This window comes from Pogoniulus pusillus, chromosome 18 (assembly GCF_015220805.1).
Source record: "Pogoniulus pusillus isolate bPogPus1 chromosome 18, bPogPus1.pri, whole genome shotgun sequence".
In the NCBI taxonomy this organism is placed as follows: Eukaryota; Metazoa; Chordata; class Aves; order Piciformes; family Lybiidae; genus Pogoniulus; species Pogoniulus pusillus.
This window is the reverse complement of record NC_087281.1, coordinates 11,443,824-11,467,829: the sequence shown is the minus strand read 5'-3', so window position 1 is coordinate 11,467,829 and position 24,006 is coordinate 11,443,824. Positions and strand designations below refer to the sequence as shown.

Genomic DNA, 24,006 nt, shown 5'->3' with positions numbered 1-24,006 from the left:
AGTATTTTCTGAATAAATTCAGGGAGAACTTAAGCTAGCTTTGGAGAGGCCGGATCAAAGTGCAGAGGTCAGCTGTATGAGGTATAACAGGGCCAAGTGCTGGGTTCTGTACTTGGGTCACAACAACCCTGTTCAATGCCACAGGTGCAGGGAAGAGTGTCTGGAAAATTGCCTGGTAGAAAAGCACTTGAGGGTGCTGGTTGACAGCCAGCTGAATGTGAGCCTGTCAGGTGGCCAAGAAGGCCAACAGCATCCTGGACTGTATCAGGAACAGCATGGCTAGCAGGAGCCAGGAAGTGATCATGTGCCTGTACTGAGGAACAGGTGAGGTTGCACCTCAAATACAGTTTTGGGCCACTCGCTACAATGGCATTGAGTTGCTGTAGCCTGTCCAGGGAAGGGCAACAAAGCTGTTGAAGGGTCTGTAGAACAAATTTTAATGAGAAGCAGCTGAGGGAACTGGAGTTTAGTCTCGAGTAGAGAAGGATAAGGGGAGATGACCTAGCTCTCTACAACTACCTGAAAGGAGGTTGTGGTGAGTTGGGGTTCAGTCTCTTCTTCCTAGTATCAAATATTAGAACAAGAGAGAATGCCCTGAAATTGTGCCAGGGGAGGTTTAGATTGATATTAGGAGAAAATTCTTTATGGAAAGAGCAGTTAGGTATGGGAATAGGCTTCCCAGGTTGGTAATGGAGTCATTGCCCCTGAAAGTATTCAGAAAACATTTGGACACGGCGCTTGATGACGTGGTTTAATAGAGTTAGATAGATTGTTGGACTTGATCTTAGAGGTCTTTTCCAACCTGTATTATAATACTATAATACAGAACATACTTGAGAAGGCATAGCACACTTCATTAAGGAGTATTCTTCATTATTCTCTTATCAAAGGCTTTCATTAGCTATTTGTTTCTTCATGTGAAATACTTTTTTATTAACCAATATTCAACATTTTATTACCATGCTCTGCTCTCTGCCTGTAGTCTAACTGTACTTGTATTACAGAGGTATCATGACTGACATACAGGCACGGGTGAAAACCAACAGGTATTCTCCCAGGCAACCAGCAACAGAACAAGGGAACACAGTCTCAAGTTGTTCTGGGGAAGGTATAGGGTGAATGTTAGGAGGGAGTTCTTCACAGAGTGATTTGCCATTGGAATGGGCTGCTCAGGGAGGTGGTGGAGTCTCCATCCCTGGAGGTGTTGAAGAAAAGCCTGGCTGAGGCACTTAGTGCCATGGTCTAGTTGACTGGCTAGGGTTGGGTGCCAGGTTGGACTGGATGATCTTGGAGGTCTCTTCTAACCTGGTTGATTCTATGATAAATTGACCATTCACATATATTGCTGGGTGAGATGGGAAGCAACTATGTTAATATTGGTCTTCATTCTTTCTCTATTGATAGACAATTTCTGTGAGTTAGTTTTCTCTTGTATCCTTTCTTGAGAAAGGGAGTTGGGAGAGAAGAGGAGAAGACTTAGTCTATTGTGCTTTCTCATGAACTGTGCAAAAATTTGCTGATTTTAATTATGTATTCCACATACATAAGTTTGTGAAAAGCCCTGTAGATAGAAGAAATCTCAGTGCGTGGCATGATCTATTCTTTTTATGAATCTAAGATGTCATGGAACTGGTAGTCTCATACTGCTGTTGCTGAAGAAGCAAAGATTTCTAGAAGGTCCTTTAAACTTCCGTGTTCAGAGAAGGAAAGGAAAATTAGAGTGAAAAAATGTGACTCAGGAAAACTTATGTTAAGAGGGTGAAAAGCAATAAAACTTGTTTGGACTACTGTTAAAGTGTATTGCCTTCAAAACTGTGGAAACAGAACAAAGGTAAACCTGACATAGTAAAAGAAATAGCTAGAATGTAATTTAGTTCAAGCTGAGGTTTTAATTCTGAACTTATTCCCTCTTGGCTTTCAGGCATTAAATCTTATGCTACCTCAGTGAAGATGGTGGGTACTAGATACATCTGCTTCCTTTGTCAGCCAGGCATTGATTTTTTTTTTTTCTTTGCATCTGTTGAAAAACAATGGATGTTATGTCTTGGAAGCTGTCTCAATGTACACAATATAGCTTTGCTTTTGTCCCTTCATAATAGGGAGTTCATTTTCTCTATCCAAGCAGTTTTCTCCTACATACTGCCTAGTTGGTGAGCATCTGATATTTCTCTTTTTAGTTAAAGGCCCTTAGAATTTTTTGGGTCTTTTCAGCACTTTTAAATGTTGATACAGTACAGAGAGAGTTATCATTAGGCCTTTGCATGCACTTAGGCATTTGCATCTGAAACCCACTCATAATCCTTAGTGTTTCATTAAGAAAGATGCTCTTGTATAATTATTTTACTGCTGCTTTGTTTCTGCTGTTGTCTACCTCTTCCTCCCATGCTGACACTTGGTTATGTCACATCTTATGGTGGGAGAGTTTTGTGGTGTGTGTGTGTTCGGTATGTATTGCTAAGGTGAATTATAGTTTCTTGAATCACCATGCTAGTCTCCTATTCTTAAAAGGATGTGAGAGCCACTACTGAAGGAAAAGTTGCGAGTACAAAGTACATATGGCAGGAGGTAGGCTTACAGCATTTATCAGTTTAGCTTTCCCTAACTTCTTTTAAGGCTATACTTTGAGATGCTTCAAAGGAGGTTCGTTTAAGGTGCACTTATTGACATTGGTTCTTAAAAGTAGCGTTTTGCATACACCTTGCAACTGGAAGTCATATATTTACTCGGAATGTTAATGCTGATGGAAAGACCATACTGGAAGTCATATAACTCCATCAGTGTTAGCAGTGTCACCAGCCATGTTTTAGTCAAGTAAAAGGACATGCAGTTAAATGTTGATGTTAAAATCACTGTTGTAAATAAATTAAAAATGCTTGTCTCCTCTTCCAGATTTTCCCCAAGTGGATAGCTTGCTACAGATGATGATACCACTCCCTTCATGGTAGTCATTCCAATTTAATTAAATATCACCACTGACTGACAAGAGTATCTTTTTTCTGTAGGACATGAGAGTGCAAGAGAAACCAAAACTCTACATAGCAAGTTCCTGAGCAAGTCGAGTTGTTTCTTTTGTGCTGTTTTTGTCACGTTTGCAAACTTCTTAGGGGGTAAGAGGTTTGCTCTGCTTATCTGCCGTGATACTGGCTTTGTTCACTGCTTAATGTGGAGCTAAGAATATCTACCTCCTTCAAGCATAAGTTTTTGAGAAGCTGCAAAGTATGTGAAATGTGTAATTACATCATAGGTAGAGACTGGAGTTTGCAGTTGTTCATCAAGTACTGAATGTTTTTGTGTTTAGGAGTTCCTGAATTTGTTCAGAGTTCTCAGTAAAGTGAATTTTCTTTCAATACAATTTGTGAGAAATTCAAACTGCCTGAATTTCAGAAATTGTTTCTAGTGTGCATAAAAAAGCATGTTAAGTTTCTTGGCTATTTGCCATTCTTTTCCGCACCTGTCTGTTACACAGCCACTAGTTTCTATAATAAATTTCAGGTGGACTTACGAACACCCAAGTTTTTTGTTTCATAACATACGCTGTTAGTGTCTTGTTGCCTGATACCTTGAAAATTAGGCAGAACCTCAGTGCTCTATGGCTGTGCTCTGTTGTTTGAGACCTGCTTCTTATTATACGTTTAGACTTTGCATCTTTTCAGTTCTTCAAATTCTTGATGGTTCCTATTCGTCATTTCAGGCATCCTCGCTATGTTTTCTAATAAGGAAAGCCTTTGATTCCACTTGATAAAGGCATTAAATATTGGTTGACTTGAACAGCACTATTAAGAAGTCTGTCAACCTGTAGCCAAACATTTCTGGGCCTTTTCAGCATGACTTTACCAAGGGTTAATCATGCTTGGCTGACCTGACTGCCTTGTGTCAAATGACTAGGCCTTCAGATGAGGGGAGAGCAGTGGATTTTTACTCTTCTTTTGCCATTTGCAAGATTTTACAGTGCTCCACACTTTATACTCTTATTTACAGTGTGAATGGGATGATGACTAGACAAGTGAAAGCCGGTTGAAAAGTCATCTCAGGGAGTGACTGATGGCTCATACTTTGCCTGGACAGTGCTTACAAATGGAATGCACATTCTGCAGGCTTGTGGTACACACATAACTGGGTGGCATAAGGCAGAGTACACATCCTGAGGCCCTTGAAAGGGCTAGAGGAGTGGGCCTGTTGAAATCTTAAGCTAATCAAGGGCATATGCCAAAGCTTGCTTCTGTAATCTGTAACCCTCCTGCAGCGCTGCTAGCTTTAGTGAGAATGACCTGATTCTGGTGAACAGTCGGCTAAGTAGAAGTCAGCAATTCACCCTGGCAGTGATGAAAACAGCTTTATTCCCCTTTAGTTGGCATTTGTTCCAGATGTTCCCAGACCATATCGCTAGTCCAATGTCAACTTTTGCTCCTGTTCTCCCTGCTCCAACAAGAACAATGTTGACAAATTTAGGTTAAGTCCACCAAGATGGTCAGGGATCTGGAGTATGTGATCTTTGAGGGGATGATGAGAGCTTTTTGTGGCCTTGTTTACCTTGGAGAAGAAATGCTTGGAAGAGATCTAGTAGCAACCATCTCATATATACAAAGATGTATACCAGAAAGATGAAACCAGTCTCTTTACTGAGGTGCACAAAGGGAAGAGACACTAGTCAGAAATTTAAATGAGTGAATGTATGTTGAAATTTTTTATTGTAAGGGTGATTGTTAAGAGATTATAAGAGGTAACCTGTAAGTCTTTGTGGAGGTTTTCAAGACTAAGTGGATTAAGTCCTAAGCAACTGGGACAAAGTTCAGCATTGACTGCACTTTGAGTTGGAAATTGAACTAGGTGACCTCCTAGGCCCCTTCTACTCTGAACCATTCCATGAAGAATCACCCATGAGAGGGACCTAAGTAGCCAAACCAATCAGTATATTTTGTTTTACTTGGAAACTTGGTTCTTTGTGTAGGTGGCATTTATTTTCTAACTGAAATAGCTTGTACATGGTCAGTTATTCTTGTGGACTTATTTTTGTATAATAAGCGTTGTTTTAGTTGAAATCCACCTATTGCGAAAGCACTAAATAAGCAAAATACTTTAATTGAATAAGCTCATTTCATCTAACAAAGAAAACAAAACCACTCTTTCTTAATGTTGAAGTTTCAGACCTTTATAGTGTCTCATTATTCTGAGCCTTGTTGTAGAACAAAGCAAATTGTTGATGTTACTGGTGAGGGAAGAAAGATACTGGAAAAGGAAACTAAATCTCAGTTTCTCTAGTGTTGGTTCACTTCCCTCTTTGCCCAAGTATATGAAAAGATGCTGCATGCACACATCTCCAAAATGGAGAAAGCTTTAGTTAGATTCATGCTGCAGAAATTAGCTAGACATGATGAATTTAAACTAGGATAGGCTGCTTTTTGTAACCAAGATAATTTTGATGAGTAGTAAGGTGTGTTTCTGCTTTTGCTTTTAAAGAAATCTGTAGTAGCTAGTAGCAGGCTTCTTTGTCATCGTTTCCATGCTGCAGAATAAGTCTGAATCTCGAGTTTTAGTCTTTCTTTTCTTTTAGGTCTAGGATCTGGATATACACTTTTAAAGGACTGCATTAATATGTGTTGTGGGTTAACTTCAGACAGTTACCATCTTTCTGCAAGTTTGAGCACTAATCAAGTGGTAGGAACCAGTAACATTCAGCTGAGTGCTACCACTGCCTTCAACTTCCATGCATGACTCAATAAAATGTTTAATAATGTGTTGTCATTCCCAGGTAAGAGTGTGAAAGGTACAACAAGGACTAGGGAGATAAAACCTGTAGCAGACAAAGTAGAATTCCCTCCAGTGGGACTAGTTTTACAGAGAATATTAGACTTCCTTGTTGACCGGGCTAGCATGTTCATGGCATTGAAAGAGAGAGGGACACATAGCTATTGTAGAGCTGTTAGTTCATGTAAAAAAGGGAGATAGGCACCTGGAATCACTCGGAATGATGTAGTAGATGTTTCAGGGACTAGAAAGCACAAGTAGGCAGCTGATTGCCTAGAGCTAGCTCTTCGGTTTGGGGGGAATGGAAACCTACTGAAATTGACATTTACTATGCTGAATTCAGCACCTGTCTGAAGGCTTAAATCAGCTGTTGTCATATATCTGTTTCTAATTTGTTGTGAGTGTGGTTCAGGTTTTTATATAGTAGGTTTTACTCAATTATCTCTGTAATCCCCAAGCTGAAGGTCTGCTTTTCTTTCTGAACTGCTAAATTTTTCATATTCTTTCAGTAGTTGTTCTACAAAACCAAAGAAATTGTGTGCCTTTGTGTGCCATTACATGTAATTTTTTTCTTGTAATGAGTACCTAGTTTAATCTAGACAGTTTGTTAAACTTAGTGTAGAACATCTGCAGGTTAAGTTTTACATGTAGCAAAATGGTAAGATTGTGAATGCAAGCTTTGAAAGGTAGAAATAGTTTTAAAATAATTTGACATGTTACCTCTCTAAATGGGTTGAGAGAGTAATGTGTCTTTGTGCTAAGGTGTTCCCATCAGCATCAGATCCAGCAAGAACATGTCTTGCAGCCAGCAGTGTGCAGGAGCTCTGGCAGAGCTGGAGATGGTGTGTTAATCTGTGTTATCCAAATTTGCCTGCAGCTAATGTCTGACCTGATGAATAACATAAAATGTATGAATTACTAACATACTTGCTTCCCCGAAACCTTTTTGCTGTCAAGTCTGCGTAGACTATTCTAACTTCATTGACTGTCTGTAATGCCCTTAAGCACCCTCTGCAATACAGTTTTCTTAAGCTGGCATGGTGGTCTTGCACATTAGTTTTAACTTTCATGTTGATAAAATTGCCCTTTAAATTTTTTACAAGTATGGTTCAATGTGTGATACTTGCATAGTAGCAAAACTAAAACAGTTTACTCAATAGATAAATTGGAAACTTCAGCATCGAAGTATGTATTGCAAATCAAGAGAGGTTAAACTGTATTGATTTAAAAATGAGCTGAAGTGATTTATTGTGAAACTGAAGTTGCAGTACTAATTGGACACAGCTGAGCATTCAAGCTTGCAAGCTGTCACGTGGCTGCTTCTTGCCAAGTACTCATCTATTTACATGAGAAGTGAAGCAGTTCAGCCTCAGTGCAGATACCTGAAAAAGATTCTATGTGTCCAGGCAATGGTACTGGAGACAGCTGCCAGGAAAAAGGATAATCAAAGGTTGATTCACTCTGCTGTTCCTAGAGAGAGTGATCTTTTTTCCTAGTTATAATGTTATAATAAAAAAGTAGGAAGTGCTGTAAGAGTTCAGAGGGAAGTACTGTGTTTTCTGAAGTAGTCTGACAAGCTATCTGTGATAGGAAAACAAGCTTCTTGTAACATACCTTGGATTGAATAGTATGTACCATATGATTACAGGTATATTGATCCTGTTCAAGTGTAGGAGTATGTAATTACATATCATGTAGGATCAGCTGCTTCTCTTAAGCTTTTAACTGCCTTAAAAAGGCTTTGAGATATGACTTACTTGAAATGAGCCAAATCAGTTCACCTGAGCTGATTTAGGAAGGAGATGAATGTATGTTAGCAGTAGGGGAGTGACTCTCTAAGTAAAGAGACCTTAAAAATTTTAAATGTCTGTACATTTCCGAGTGCTGATTCTCTTCATACTAATGCAGTGCTGTTACTGAAGTAACTTGTGCTACTGGCTGGAAAAAAAAATCTTAACATGGAAGAGACTAAGTTTAAAAAGAAGTTCTAAAACTGTAACAGGTATAAAAATAACTATATATTTTAAAGATTAGTATTTGAAGCCTTCAGTTCCTGTATTTGAATCAGTTCTTTTGAAGGATCGTGTGTAGGCTGTTAGTTGACATAACAGATGCTTGAATTATCTGTTTTTAAGTTGTCTTGTTTGCAGTAAACATTAAAATGCTTGTGGTACTGGTGTTCTTATTACTGATTTGAACGAGCTAGTGATATGATGATGTCAAATGACCTCATTTTTGCATTTAACTCATTTTGTTTGCAAACCTAGCAAATGATACAATGGCTTAAAAACAGTCCCATAAGTAGATCTAAGTGGTTGTGTGGTAGAAACTTTGTCTCTTGTAACTGTCTGTAGAGTGACATTAGCAGTCCAGGGTGGTTTCTTTTTTTGAGTCTGCTGCAATGGCTTAGTTTTAGTTCATTTGTATCAGAAAACTTAGAAGATGAAGGGAGAACAAGAACCTTCTTCTTGAGAGGGCAAGTCCTTATATAAAGAAACAACAATAAAAAACATTTCTGCTGTCCCTTATAAGTTTGATGCAGCTTGGTTTCTGTCGTCAGATACATCAACATTTGAGAATTCTTGGTGTATATTCTATACCTGATGCTAACTGAAATATCCTTTTTTTTTCTTTTTGCCTATTTTTTCACCACACGTGGAGTTCACATTCATTCTAGATTTTGAATATATTCATGGTCTTACTAAGGATTGTGTGTATTACACATGTAAGAGGAAAATGCAATTGCTTAGTATAATGTCTTGATTAGACCAACTGACATGCTGTTGTGCCTTTGAGAATCCTTTGGGGGATATTTGCTGTAAACACAGGTTCTGTATAGAAACCAGGTTTAAGCACACGCACCCCCATCCCGCTGTCTAGAGCAGCAGGAATATAAGATGTGATATTGAGGATAGAGAAAACCTTCAGTGGTAGTAGCAAGACTTGATGCAAAACCTGATTTCAGTTCTGTTACTAGGCACTAGATGCTGGGATGGGATTCTCTGGAAAAAAAAAAAAAAATCACTCTTGGGAACTTGAGCTGTTAGCTTAAAAATCAGAGAAGAGTTAGTTGAGATAGCCTTCTGCAGAGAGTCTATTCTTCCTCTTTGTCAGTATTTTTTTCAAGAGACTCACAGTTTGAAATGCAGCTTGTTCTGGGCTCGTTTTTCCCTCTCTCTCTTTCTGGCCTTGCTTGCTTCTCTACATCAACCATTGTTTGGGTTATATTGCAGTAGGAGGTAAGGCAAAGTGGTCTTGCAGGCTGTGGTGTCCAGGGGGGTAGTTGGGCTGTTGTCTAGTTGTATTTGTATATGTTTATTACCATTTATATTTAGTGTACTGCTGTAAGTAATAATTTAATTTTACTTCCAAATTCTTAGTAGTGTGGTAATGTACTCTTTGAAGGGTAAATTCCAAATTCTAAGTGGTGTAAAACCACCATACAGGTGGGGGAGATTTCTCCTCAGAACATATAACCAGTGTTAAGGCTGTGGTTTCTACTTGTTTAAAGCAGATATATAGTTCAGTAATCCACCTGCAGTGACTTTAATCATAGATTTGAAGGCCAGATATTCACAAAGTCAGCAAGTGGACAGATGGTTTCAAACTGACACATTAGTTATTGCGATTCTAGCTAAAGTAGGATGATAGTAAGTTTAAATTTGCCTTACTGAGAAATGCCACAGGAATGTGCTCAAAAAATACAGCACTCCAGTAATAGTCAGCGTGGCTTCTAGAGTGATTTTTGAATCACTGTCAGGAAGCTGGATGTTTGTCCTTTAGATTAAGAAATGCAAACCTGTGCAGAATATCAACATGTCTTCTTCAATCTGCAACTCTTGGATTGCTGTGGAAGGAGAAATGCGTATCTAGAACTTAGACTATCGCTGTAATATGTTATGATAAAAGCTGGTTAGAGACTTCAGAAAGCTCTTCTCTATAAGGTCCTACCAGTCACAGTAAACATGTTTGTTCAAAGCAGAAGTACTCTGCTTATAATTCTTCTCTGTTGCTTTGAGGTGGTTGTGATGTTTTTCTGTGATAGAAGGCCTAACATGTAAATGCAATGGATTTTAACTCTTGAAGATACTCTATTCTTAGTTCAGCTAAAGATCAGATAACTGAAAAGGAAAGCTTTGCACTTTTTAGTGGAACATGTTAGATGGCCTGTCTCTCCAGGGTTCCTGAAACTGGATATTTGAAAAGGTATCCAGCATAACTAATCAAGAGATGATTCTGTATTTCTGTGCTCAAATTACATTATCTGTTAGAGGGTAACAAAAGAGCAATTGCTTGCAATTAATCCAAATGTAGATTGCATACATGCATTTTGAGTTTTAACAAGGCTGACTTCTTGGTGTTACTTCATCTTCTGCTTTTATAATTCAACAGAGTTTTGAGTTACTTGTCAGCTACATGAGCAGTGTCTGCTTCAGGCATTCACTTGTACCAGCATAACTATTTATGTCTGTTGCTTAGCCATATAGCATGCAAACGGGAGTGAACTGCTGAGAGAATGTATTCCTTAAGCTACAGTTGCTGCCAAGACACCCATATATCCACAATGTGAATTTGCTGATATGAAGATTACCTAAAAGATAATTACAGAGAATTTAGGAATTAAAGGAGTGCCTTACAAATAAATATGTATTAAAGAGATCTTCAGGAACAAAAAAATCAGTAGCTTTTGAAAAATATATTAAAAGGCAGCTTTCTGAGGCTGTAGCTTAAGTCCACCAGTTGCAAGGTGATATTTAAAAATATGGACCTAATTAGAATGCTAAGTTCATCATATTACCAAGATTTTAGATTAGTGTAAAATACTAGCTTTATGTTACTTTTTGTTGTTCAGCCTTAAATAGCTCAAATGACTAACAGACAAAAGCTTGAACTTAAATCCTAAAGCTTCAAACTGGCTGAGCAAAATGCTCACCTGAACCCCAAGTAAATTTATTTGAAGCTGTGTTTAGCTTTTTAAAGAACTCCTGGATGTTACTTCTAAAATGCTGGGATGGCTTATACAAAATTAATAATCTGTATTAATTTTGATATCCAGGCGATGATTGTTAATAACTGTGGAAGCTGTTTATTAGCATTAAAACTCACCAGAAAACTTAATCACAGTGTTCAGAAATGCAGTTTGGTAATTTATACATGCAGGGAACGGGCAAAACTAGATCACTTAGTTCTTTAAGTGGCAAATGCAGACATTATACTGGAAGAGTCTTCTAAGTATTTACTCACAAAATAGAAATCAGACAGTACCTAAACCACGTGGAGGGGTTGCTGTTGGAGTTTCCCAGACTTTTTTCTCAGGAAGCTGGGGGTCTATAGCACAGTCTCTGACTTGTTCCTCTGGACAATCTGTGTATCTCCAGGACTTCCCGTCTTGGCAGGAGGCTTGCAGAGGGGCAAGCAGGATGCAATGTGGTGTGCAGTCTTGGCACAATGTCACGCTGGCTGTGCAGGCTGATCGTATGCAGGCATTTAAAGCCTGTTTCTGGTAAGCACTTCAGACAAATTCAGAATGTGAATGAGGCAGCAGCAGCTCCTGTGCTACCTGCTTGTCCCTTTTATCAATACCTGGCCCAAGACTAATGGGGCATTGGACATAGATTAGCCAATCAGAATGGCACTTTGCCAAGATTCACCACATTAGCTGAAGCCAGGGCTTTCACCCTGCCTGCCCACAGTTGCTTCTTCCAGCACAGAAGGAGGGGGAGCAGGGGGGCATATCTGAGCTAGCCAGGGCATGGATAAGCCCATGTTTGGCCTATCAGGCCTACCACCACAAATGCATCTGAAACTTTTGCACTTTCCTTACTCCAAAACAGTATTATTAGATCAACTACTTCAAAAAGGGTGAAGCACTGAAATTACTTCATAGAGCTTTTTAGTTTCAAGATTTTGTTCATTTTCATTCCTTTACTTGTTTTAGTATTTAATATTTGAGTGCAGCTTCCATGTTTGAAGGACAGACACAAAAAAAAGACCACTGCCACAAAAGTAGAAGTCAGGTCATTGCCCTATCTTGGACATTTCACTGTTTCATTTGTTGTTTTTTGTTGTGTTCTGATTTTGGTTTTGGGGTTTTAATAGAGCCAAGACCCATTTAGCAAATACAGAAATAATTATCCTTTTATTACAAAGGATGAACAACTCTGACCTCAAGGAGGCCTTTCTCTTTAGGGTGAAACTTAAGTAATAACACGGAGATAAACTCATGTTTTACTTGGGACTTTGTGATATATGCAAGCTAAAGAAGAACTACTGTATGAACTTGCAGCATAACTAGTGCACTCCCTTTGGTACGTGCTGTTATGTTCCTGGAAAAATCGGGTAACCTAATGAATGCCTCTTTTAGGAGAGAGGGATGTTATGTTGCATTTACCATGTGTTGGATACATGGAATTGGGAGGCTGCTGCATACTAGCTAACCTATAATAAGGCTACCCTATCTCTTTTTTTTTTCTTCTCCTTCCCTTGCACCTCTAGAAAGCATTGAAAAATTTGTGAACCAGTCTGCAATTCTGTGGGATAATACTAACGGTGGTGGGGGGGTAAGTTTCACTTATGACAGATTAAAGCTCACTGTTAACATTCAGGGAGTAGGTTGCTTGGTTTGTGTGCTTGTTTTAAAGCAGCAACAACCTAGCTAATTGTAAAAGGTCAGAAGTGTTTGTGGTTTAGAATAAAACCAGATTTTTCTGTTGCTTCTCTGACCAGTCTGGGAATGTGCAAAGGACTTTCTTTGTTTCAGATATTAGCATTCAACTTGTGCATCATTAGGGCTTTGCTTCCAGGATTAAGTATATGTTTAATGATCATGAACACTAGTGTTTGATGCCTATCCTTCTGTAAAATAACATGGTAGCAGTCTTCCGATTTCTTGAGTAGTGATTTGCTTAGGATGCCTTGGACTGCATAGAGTTGACCTTCTGAACAAAATATTAGAAAAAATGATGAAACAAAAACTCTTTGTTAGCCAAGGAATATTTCAATTTTCAGTTAAAAAACTATTTTACTGTAGAGTACTCATCGCTTAGCATCAAAAATTAGAAAAGTTACTGAACTAAGCATTTGCATACTCCAGACATCTAAAGAGCCCTGATAAAATGCTTAATTCATGCTGTAATTTTGTTAAGGCTTTAATATGAAGCTTTATTCTTGTGATGTAGTTTAAGATGAGCATTCTGGATAAAACCATTTAAATTGCATATACGAGCAATTTTTGCACACAAATTGTTGGGAACTGTATATAGCAGGTTGTTACTCCAAAGCTGTATCTTGAATCTCAGCAGATTTTCCTATGGAAAACTTCTGCATCTAATTTGGAGAAGTAATAGTCAATACTGTGCAGAAGTAAGTAGTTGCAGTGGCCTCTCTCTGTGCAGTGTTCACTGATGGAGTGTAGATCATTAGATGTTTTTGTGGTTTGGGACACTGAATACTGTATTTCTTGCTTCTGAGAATTAGTATCAATGGAATTTGTGTGAATCATAGCATCAACCGGGTTGGAAGAGACCTCCAAGATCATCCAGTCCAACCTTGCACCCAGCCCTAGCCAGTCAAATAGACTATGGCACTAAGTGCCTCAGCCAGTCTTTTCTTGAACACCATGAATGCTGACTCCACCACCTCCCTGGGCAGCCCCTTCCAATTCTCATTCCAAATGGGAGCATGTTCTGGGGTAAAATGCTCTTAGCCTAAAACACTTGGTTTTGGATCTGCTGTACTGTAAGCAACCTGTTTCTGGGCTAAAAGCCACATTTGTCTAATGTATTCTCTCACATTCACTGCAGAGTAGAAGAATTCAGAATGAGTCAAGCCTCTTGCTTCCTGGGAAGCATAATGCTTGTCTTCCAGTCTGCTTTTTTTTTGAGTCAGACACTTCTACAGGCTGCTGGAGTAGCAGCAGCAGAACTGAAGCTCTTCAGCACTCCATTCTACAAGGACTCTCTACCCTCTTAGATAAGGATATCTTCTGTGGCTGGAAAACAGTGCTTGAGGGCAGCTGTGTTCTGGTCGTGCATTCTATGTTCATTTACTAGTCTCTGATGTATTCAAGGGGGAGTTAGGCTGCTTTGTGTATCTGTGTTGCATGTGTTCTTTTTTTCCTGAAGTTCTTGATGTAGTAACAACTCTTTTTTTTTTTCACCAAAACTTATTTGGGTGGACTTCTGCCCTGATTTTAGCATACTTGCTGTCTAGATCTTTCAAAATACTTCTGCAGAATTCATGAATGATTTAGTGGATGCTGCATAAAGGTGTAGTTTTGCAATACTCTGAAAACTGCAGTGCTCTGAAAAGAGCAGATCTGAATTGGCAGCAGCTGCTGGTTCTCCATTTCTGGCATTGGTACTTGTCTGGTTTTGCATTTCTGAAGCTGGTTCAGAGATCTCAAGCAGCAGAAAATAGTTTGCTTTTTCTAGCTTAGTTAAATACCTTGAGTTGTCCTTCCTGTTCTGGTGCCTAAGAGGAGAGAATGTTGATTAAGATACAGATTCTGTGGTTGTGTAACATTACAGGCATAAAACTTACTCAATCCCTACTATTCTCCTTTGGACAGTAAAAAATACTGCTCCTCTCAAGCAGTTTCTGACTCACAGCAGATTTTTGTAGTTTCAAAGCACTATTTAATGTTTGAAAGAGGCAAACCATAAAAAACTGTGGTCACAGCTTTATTCTTCAATCAGTGAGTTTAAAGTCAAGGTCTGCAGTGTGTCTCCTTTGTCACTCACTTCACTGGAGTCTTGTAATCAGTTTAAACTTAAAAATGTTACAGTAAGGCTTGTATTTCTGTCATGCCTCACACAAAGTTGGTTGTTACCCAGAATTTTTCCTGTAGTAGTTCCTTCTTCCAGTGTACTGTTGTGCTACATTATATAAGATGCAGTGATTTATGAGAAAAAATACGTAGTCCCTGATCCATAAATAAATGTGGACATTCTCATGCTGTTCAAAACAATGGGTAAATGATTAGGTGCTTTTGTAGATACCCACTATTAGTTATGTGCTACTTTTACGTTTTAAAGTGAATTTGAAGTAGTTTCTGTAAAATTAACCTTTAAAGGAACATTTTTTCCTTGTAGGAGCAGAAATACTCTCACAACTGAAGCTTACTTCATTTGTTTTGAACTCTTGTTTACATCTCTGTGCAGAAAAGAAGAGCTTACAAATAATGCATACTGTACATGGTAGATATAAGTCTGGTCAAGCACTGAAGGAAAAAAAACATTTTCAAATCCCCAGTACTTCATTAGCATGAATCTTTCGTGTTTAGAGAGTACTGAAATCTCATTTGACACCCAGGCATAGCTTTAGTTCAAGCACTTTTATTTAGGAAAAAAGTTGTATTCATGAGGATATTAATATACAGGTCTGTTGTAAACTGTCTGGAGTAGCTAACTACTCTCTTTGTTTCTTTTTAGGAAATACCAAAATAAAGCAGATGCTGTGTCCTGTACTCTTATCTCACAGTTTTGCAAGTCATTCTGTTACGTGCTTCTTGGCAGCAGGAATGTAAACTAATTCTTTCAGCACTGAACTAGAAACTTGACAAGATTGCAATTACAGGTAAGACAGATTCTGCCACTTTGAAATTTATGGAAAAATACAATTGCTTTAACTAGGACTGTTTTCATTTGCAGTTTAATTGATCAGGAATTTAAAAGGAATTCCAGATAAATTCATGTGGGTTTTAGTTCTTTAAGTGCATTTGAGTTTTGCTTAATCTTAAATAGAAAGGAAATGGAACTTAAAATATAGCTTCTCTCTACAGTAGTGCAAAGCACTATTAATAAATGGGTATTTATTAATGTAGGTAGTTTTTCAGCGTGTATGTATGTGCCAAATCAGATTTTGAGGAAAGCATTTTCGCATTTTCCCACACACAGGAGTATAGTGTTAATCAATAAAAGTCATGATGTGATTTGCCACTATGTTGAGATCTGTGTACTGCCCATCTGTGGATTTTTTTCCTCACAAAAATCTATTTCCTTAAACACACTAGTAGCAGCAATGTTACTGTATTTTTGGGGTGAGGTTAGAGAAATCTCGTAAATTTCCATTAAAAGTCTAATTCAGCTTCAACTCTTCAGTCATTTTTTTACAGGTAAAAGGTCTATGTTTTCTGGGTCAGTAGGAATGTTTTGACTGCTGATTTTTTATCATAAAATTACAGAAAACCAGCAGCCAAGCCATCTGACAGTGGAAATAAGTCGTGTACCACTTAGAAACTTGTCTGTAGGGAACTGAAAGTCTATGTTCTTTTACTTTGACTTTCTTTAAACAAAAAAGATAAGTTCAGTGCCACAAAACTAGCATTAAAATCCTAGCCACACCACCAGAAATACCTGTTACAGAGATTACATGTTTTCATTTGCATGTTGCTGAATATTTCTGGTTTTAAACAGGGAGTATACCTTGAAGGCTACAGTATAATGTCAGTATGGTGATAGCATAATGGTTGTATATTGTAATTAAATACAAGATAAGTAGAAGACTACATTAAGTATTTTGCCCCTCTTGTGGAAATTGAAGATTACAGGGAGTTGTTATGAACAACAGAACTATGGTGTGTGTAGACATAGTGCGTGGAGTGTGTGTATTTACATACATATACTCTATATGGAGTGCAAGAGGGAGAGGAAAGAAAATTTGTATTTTTGTAGTTAAACCCAAGTTATTCATTCTTGCACTTTGATTAAGCTTCAAAATTGTTTGTCATAATTATTTTGATTATTTGTTACATAAATCTTCAATGTCTAGTATGGGATTTTCTCTCTTGAAATGTCATTCTTCTATAGCAGGAGCACATGTATTTTGTAACAGGAAACTAGGCACTTTTTTTTCCACAGCACTGACTCATTAAAAATTATTTGCCTGTTGAGCGAATCCTTGTGAGGAAGAGACATTTTATAATATACTTTTATAATATAGGCCAAAAAGATTAATGACATTAATCATTACTACTCTCATGATAGGAAAAGATATGTTATCGCCTTTGGGACTTTTTGCTGTCAAGGTATTAGTCTAGTTTTGATGTTCTCTTCTGAAGCTGACATATGATCTAAAGCATATTTTATGATATCAACAATAACTTTATTAACTTTAGACCTTTATAATCCAATTATATTTTGGCTGCCTTCACCATGACCAGCAAGTAAATATTTCTGCCTGTTAAATGGAAATCTACATAGAAAGGAGTATGCTTTTATTTTGAAGTAAATGCTTGTTTCCCCTCATGATGTAGTAGACAATCATGGATATCTGTAAAGTGAGAGCTGTTTGCAATTTTATAAGTAGATCTTGGGAGAAAAATCAATCAGTTTGGCTGTTTACTTTTTAAACAGAGAAATTCAAATTTATGCACAGTCCTAATTGCAAGACCCTTTATTGTATAGCTGATCTAATTGCAAAGAAAGTCTTTGGTGTGCGGCTGTGGGGAAAAGAACACTGATTATTGATTTTTCTTCCATGTCAGTGAACATGGCTTCATCTGTGTCTTAATTCTATACCTCAGGTAGGTAAATGTCTTTAATTTCCTGAGCCTGAATAATTGCTTATATACACTGTATAGGAGATAAGGATCTCATTAAGGATTTGTATCAGGAAGGAAAATTCAGAGAAGAAAATAATGTTAGGACTTAAGAGTAAGGCTTGGGTTAGGTTTTAGCCCTGGGAATTTTTGAGCTTTTATTTATTAATTAAACCCATGATTGAATTACTAGCTAAAGGTGGGCACTTCATCTGCTCCTCTCCTGTGATTTTCCTTAAGACTGAATCTGCAGATGTGACTGGTCTACAAATATATTTGGGGCTTAATACTCAAATATTGTCAGTTTTTAACTGTTCAGTGATATAGCAAAGTCTTTCTTAACAACTTGGACAGTATAAGAGTGTTAACCTAACTAACTTTAACTCTTAACCACATTTAATGCCACATTGGAGGGAGTGGTTAGTAAGTCAAAGGGTAGACCTTAACAGTACATAGTAAGATCTTGACACGTTAAACAGATGGACAGATGGTAACTTCAGGGCATTTAGTGAAGTCAGCTACCTGGAATAGAGCAACCTTGTTCCTTGGTATAGGCTGAGTGAGGACTGACTAAGGAATTAGCTCTGTAGAAAAACCATGAGGCCCCGGTGGACAAGTGAGTTAAACCTTAGGGAGCAGCACGTCTGTAGTGCTGAAAGTTTGGGCAATATTAAAATAAGTTTATCCAGCATGCTTGTAGAAGTGATTATTTCACTCTGTTGGGAACTGATGAGATTGCCTTTAGAATAGCATGGAGTGTTGGCCTTCTAGTGCCAGAAACTTGGTAAATTGAGCAGAGGACTCATACACCAGCAGGCTGTGCTGCCACTTGAGCAAGACCTGGACAGGCTAGAGAGTTGCATGGAGAGGACCTAATCAAGTTCAACAAAGCCAAGTTTAGTGTCCTGCCTAAAGAGGAAGAACCCCCTGTGCTAGTAGAGGTTAGAGACTGACCTGCTGGAAAGCAGCTCTTTGGAGAAGGACCTGGGAAACCTGGTGACCAACACCATGGCCAGCAATGTGCTTGTAATGGTTTGGGTGTTACCTGCCCCCCCCCCCCCCCCCCCCACTTTAGAAATCACCCAGACTAGACTCAGCTGGCTCTGGAAATGTGAATGAAGCTTATATTTACAGCTAGCACAATATACAAGCAAATATTTACAGTATATACAGTTACAGACAGAAATAGACAAAATAAGATGTAATACAGAAACACAACAGGCCTCCCAGAAACCTGAGTCCCCAGGAGAGGCTCTCAACCACCCCTTCACCTTCCTCCTACCCTTCTCAACCTTACCCCAGTCCCAAGGAAGAATGGAGGTTCAGCCAGGGGGGGTTAGGAAGCAAAGTGGATTAATTAAAGAAAGGGAGGGTGCGGTTAGGAGAGAGAGATGCAGCTCAGAGCTTGCCAGCATCAGAAGTGGTTATCTATGTTTTTACTTCTTGTTTTTATACATCTCAGTAAGCCTATGAAGGAGGTAGACATCAGCCTTGTTTTCCTTTCACAGCCTGTAATCTACTTCTTCTCACCAAAACATTCTAGCCTGCTTCAAACTAGCACAGTGCTCTTGTGGCTAAGGAGGCCCATGGTATTTTGGGGTGCATTAAGAGAAGTTTGGGCAGTAGACTTAGGGAAGTTTGCTTTCATTCTCTACTCTGTCTTAGTGAGGCCTGATCTGGAGGACTGTGTTCAGGTCTGGGCTCCCTTGTTTGAGACAGACAGCTGCTGGAGGGAGTCCAGTGGAGGGCTACAAAGATTAACGACAGTGGAGCATCTCTTTTACAAGGAAAGGCTGAGACACCTACATATCTTCAGTCTGGAGAAGACTGAGAGGAGATCTTACCAATGTTTATACATATCTAAAGGACAGGTGTCAAGAAGATGCAATCAGTCACTGTCAGTGGTGCCCAGCAACAGGACAAGGTGCAACAAGCAAACTGGAACACAGGGGTTTCCATGTGAACATGAGGAAACTTTTCAGCTCTGAGAGTGCCAAAGCACTAAAACAGACTGCCCAGAGAGGTTGCAATGTTTCCTGCTCTGGAGTTACTCAAAACCTGCCTGGATGAGTTCCTGTGAAACCTGTTCAAGGTGGCCCTGCTTCAGCAGGTCCAGAGATCACATCCAACGCTCGTCATTCAGTGATTCTTTTAGATGTGGGTTTGAAGTAATTCAGTTTGTGCTGTAGTATTAGATGTGCCATTGTCTGTGAAATTGGTACTTCTGAGTTTGCTTTCTAAAATCCAATTTGAGACCAACTTCTGTGTTTATATGAAGTAAAAATGAAGTTGGCAACAGTATTTGAGCATGTTTTCTTAATTTTACTCTAAATTCTGCAACTGTGGGTATGAATTGGATGGGCTTATGGACATGGCTTTAATTATAATGGGGGCCAGGGATGTAGCTGGCCTTGCCACCGAGAACTCTGGATGCCGTAGACCAACACTTGGGGAGCAGTGTGTTGACATCTTAACCAGAGGGTCTACAAGTTCAAGTGGTGGAGTTGCACTTTTATGTGAGGGAGCAACTAAAATGTCTTGAGCTCTGTCGCAGGGTGGATGAGGGGTGAATTGAGAGCTTGTCGCTGCGAATTAAGGGACAGGCTAGCATGGATGATGCAGTTGTGGGTGTTTATTACAGGCTGCCTGATCAAGATGAGGAAGTTGATGAGGTCTTCTACAGGCAGCTGACAGCAGCCTTGCAGTTGCAGGCCCTGGTTCTCATGGGAGATTTTAACTACACAGATACTTGCTGGAAGGGCTACTCAGCAGCCAGCCACAGTCCAGGGGGTTCCTTCAGTGCACTGATAAGTTCTTGGTGCAAACAGTGGGGGAGCCAACTAGGAAGGAAGCACTGCTGGATCTTATCCTCACCAACAAGGAGGGCTTGGTTGAAGCAGTGAATCGTAGAATCAGCCAGGTTGGAAGAGACCTCCAAGATTATCCAGTCCAACCTAGCAGCCAGCCCTAGCCAGTCAACTAGACCATGGCACTAAGTGCCTCCTCCAGGCTTTTCTTGAACATCTCCATGGATGGTGACTCCACCATCTTCCTGGGCAGCCCATTCCAATGCCAATCACTATCTCTGTGAGAATCCTATGAAAAGTTTTCTTGAACTGTAGTGAGATTTGCCTGCTTGTTTCCTTTAGCAGATGGACTGCATTCCTCTTTTGTCATTTTTGCCGTGCTCTACATGAATCCAGAAGTGGCATAGTACGTGGAAAGCTAGTAAAACTAGCCCATTTTTATTTATGAAGCTGTGTTTTTTCTTCATGCCACAACATAAGTGTGAAGAGGATAGAAGTGATATAGTTGTTATTTTTCCACCATGAGTTAGCGGAATGGTAAAATTGGCAGGGCTGCAAAGGGAGGGATGTGATCTACTCTGCCTTCATATGGAGAGCCTTTAACTTTGGTAAAGTAGCTTTTTAAAAGGCACAACACCTCACCAAAAGAAAAGCGGAGTTGATGTTTAATTCATGTCACTTATTAATTGCATGTTTCACCCTGTTAGAGTTGACTTTTTGCACATCTCCATGCCTGATCATTTGCTTTATAAAGAAGAAAGGTAGGAAAGGGGTAACAAGGACTAAATGGCGTGACGATTTCGTAAATAAGACTTTTCTTCTCTGTTTTCCAGATTCAATATTGCATAAACATGGGTGCATTTTTGGATAAACCTAAAACTGAAAAACATAATGCTCATGGTGCAGGGAATGGCTTGCGTTTTGGCCTCAGCAGTATGCAGGGATGGAGAGTGGAAATGGAAGATGCTCACACAGCTGTTGTAGGTATTCCCCATGGCTTAGAGGACTGGTCCTTTTTTGCTGTCTATGATGGTCATGCAGGATCACGTGTTGCGAATTATTGCTCCACGCACTTATTGGAACACATCACTAACAATGAAGACTTTAGGGCAACAGAAAAACCTGGATCTGCTCTTGAACCTTCAGTGGAAAATGTCAAGAGTGGAATCAGAACTGGCTTTTTGAAAATTGATGAGTATATGCGCAATTTCTCAGACCTCAGAAACGGGATGGACAGAAGTGGCTCAACAGCAGTGGGAGTTATGATTTCACCTGAGCACATGTACTTTATCAACTGTGGTGATTCACGTGCTGTTCTCTATAGGAATGGACAAGTCTGTTTTTCAACACAGGATCACAAACCTTGTAACCCAAGGGAGAAAGAGCGAATCCAGAATGCAGGAGGCAGTGTAATGATTCAACGTGTTAATGGTTCATTGGCAGTTTCTCGAGCTCTGGGGGACTATGACTACAAATGTGTTGATGGTAAAGGCCCTACAGAACAACTTGTTTCTCCAGAGCCTGAGGTTTGTGAAATTCTAAGGGCAGAAGAAGATGAGTTTATTATCTTGGCTTGTGACGGAATCTGGGATGTAATGAGCAACGAAGAGCTCTGTGAATTTGTTAAGTCTAGACTTGAAGTATCAGATGACCTGGAAAAAGTGTGCAATTGGGTAGTGGACACTTGTTTACATAAGGTATGTAACTGTTTTCCCCAAGCAGCTATTCTAAATCAATGTTCTGTTATGATGGATAGAGTGTTAACAGCAGTTCCTGGCCTCCTCCTCATCTTCTCCTTTTTCCTTCCCTCCCTCTTCCTTCTCTCAAACTTCTGTCCCTGTTTGACTGTATGTTTGTCCTTGCTGAAGCGTATACAGCCTCATCCTTTGTGCCTGGAGAGGTGATAGCAATTGCAAGAGTAAAAGTTTATTACTATTTTCTTAGATAGCATTTCCTTATATTTCCAATTCTGAAATTCAGGGTTTTTAAAACCAATCAATTCTATGTAAGGTAAGGTATTTTAGTTAGTATTTTCTGTTGTTTCAAGTTTGCAAACCAATGTTTGCACCATGATCTCTTCAGGGTCTGTCATCTGAAATGGTGTCCTCATCTCATTGTAGCTTAGATGGAGAAGCACTTGTCAAATTTAGTTTGTTCAGAGCAAGTACAGATCAAGCTACAGATGTTTTATAGGTGTACTGTTTCCAGCATGCCCTGAGAAGTGCAACTCGTACTAGTCCAAACAGAGTTCCTTCTTTAGACCACAGACCAAATACGCAGTTTTGAAGAAAACATTAAAATTCAGAATCCTAACACTAAAGGGTAAGTTAACTTATTTTTTTTTCCAGAAAGAGGTTTGTGTTCCAACTTACACCATATATTCTATGATTGGTTTAAATGCTGTGGCTTTTCTGACCAGCACTTGAGCCATTTTTGTTAAAGGATGGTTACTTGAGTATACTTTCAGTAAAACTGAGTCTCATTTTATAAAGTCAGATCCTGGATTCCTGCAGTTTATAACAACATTAGAATGTTGTCCTCTGTCTTCAGGATGTGAGTTGTACCACATTCTATGAACTGCTGTAGAATATGGGCATTCTCATGTGCTTGGTGTGAAAGGAAATGTAGAGCAAATCCTGAATACTACAGAAGGAATTTATCATAATGTCAATTTCTTACTTAATTCCTTGAAGAGGAGGAGTTGTTGTGATGACAAGAACTATATCCAAATTGGGTTTATTCAGGAATAGTGTGCAGTGACTGATACTGCTGAAAATTCCACCCCTGACAAAGGTTGAGTACTTTATTTCGACCCAGGAGCTTATGATTGTGGTGGATCTGCTTGAAAGAGACTTAGGCACTGTATTTTGGCTCTGGATTATTTTGAAAACTAAACACGAGCAGGAAAGTGGTGTCAGAGCTTAGTAGTGAAGAACTGGCCTTAAAATTAGTATCTGAAAAAACTGTTGGTTAACATTGCTGAGCACACGATAGTCTAAAGTCATCTTGGCTATGTTAATTAAAATCAGTATTTTGTGCTTACTTTCTTCAAGGTGCTATGTATGGCACAGATTCTGATAATCAGACTTGTAATGTCTTGTGTGAGTGCTCTCAAACTGGAACAGATTAGTAGCTAGCTGTTCTAGTAGTCTTGGGTAAGCTGCATTTTCTTTTACAGCATGACTTGTTTTTTACCTTATCTTAAGGTAACATTAAATGGCTAACTTCTGACCTGTTTTCTAGATAATTTTTTATATAGCTGATTCTTAAGTCAGGCCATTAAATACTTAAAATTTAACTACTAAGAATGTGCAATAAAAATGAGTGAAATTAATTTTATCAAGTAGTTTGAACGAGGAACTGTGAGGGTCTTAATCAAAGTCCTATTTTACTGAAAGGTTTCTTTCTTTCCAGGTATATGTATAGTGCTGTGTTTGAAACAAGTAAATCTGTAACTAGAATAGAGAAATTTAAAGTAAGACTGAAGATCCTAACTTTTCTTTTTTCTTTGTCATGTAGGGGAGTCGTGATAATATGAGTATCGTACTAGTTTGTTTTTCAAATGCTCCTAAGGTCTCAGATGAGGCAGTGAAAAAAGATGCTGAGTTGGATAAGTACTTAGAATCACGGGTTGAAGGTAAGAAATCCGTTTGGTTAGCCAAAAATGCTGCTGAAATATTCTTGAGCGTGAAAGCAGAACTTTGAAAGCCATTATGCTACTATGCTCGATCAAGTGGGGTTTTTTGTTGAATCTAGTTTGTGGGATTTTGTCAGGTAAAACATTTTGGCTATCTAGTCAGTGTATTCTGCAAGTGTTTTCTTAATGGGAGCTCTAGATTTTTAATTCTGTCATTGCAAGGTCAGTGGTTGTATTTGGACCTGTAGAGTATCCCATCAGCTGTGTAAATGGTGATA

At 38.9% G+C, this 24,006-nt stretch overlaps 1 protein-coding gene across 3 annotated transcripts in view; it reads left to right on the top strand.

The window, feature by feature from the left end:
• Window positions 1-24,006, top strand: part of PPM1B (protein phosphatase, Mg2+/Mn2+ dependent 1B) — a 50,206-nt gene that overhangs the window by 11,664 nt on the left and 14,536 nt on the right. For all 3 annotated transcript variants that reach the window (XM_064158397.1, XM_064158396.1, XM_064158395.1), the window contains exons 2-4: window positions 15,177-15,321; window positions 20,925-21,788; window positions 23,611-23,728. In XM_064158397.1, coding sequence (XP_064014467.1) covers window positions 20,943-21,788; window positions 23,611-23,728 — 964 coding nt within the window. In that variant the 5' untranslated portion in view covers window positions 15,177-15,321; window positions 20,925-20,942. The remainder of the gene's footprint in view (window positions 1-15,176; window positions 15,322-20,924; window positions 21,789-23,610; window positions 23,729-24,006) is intronic.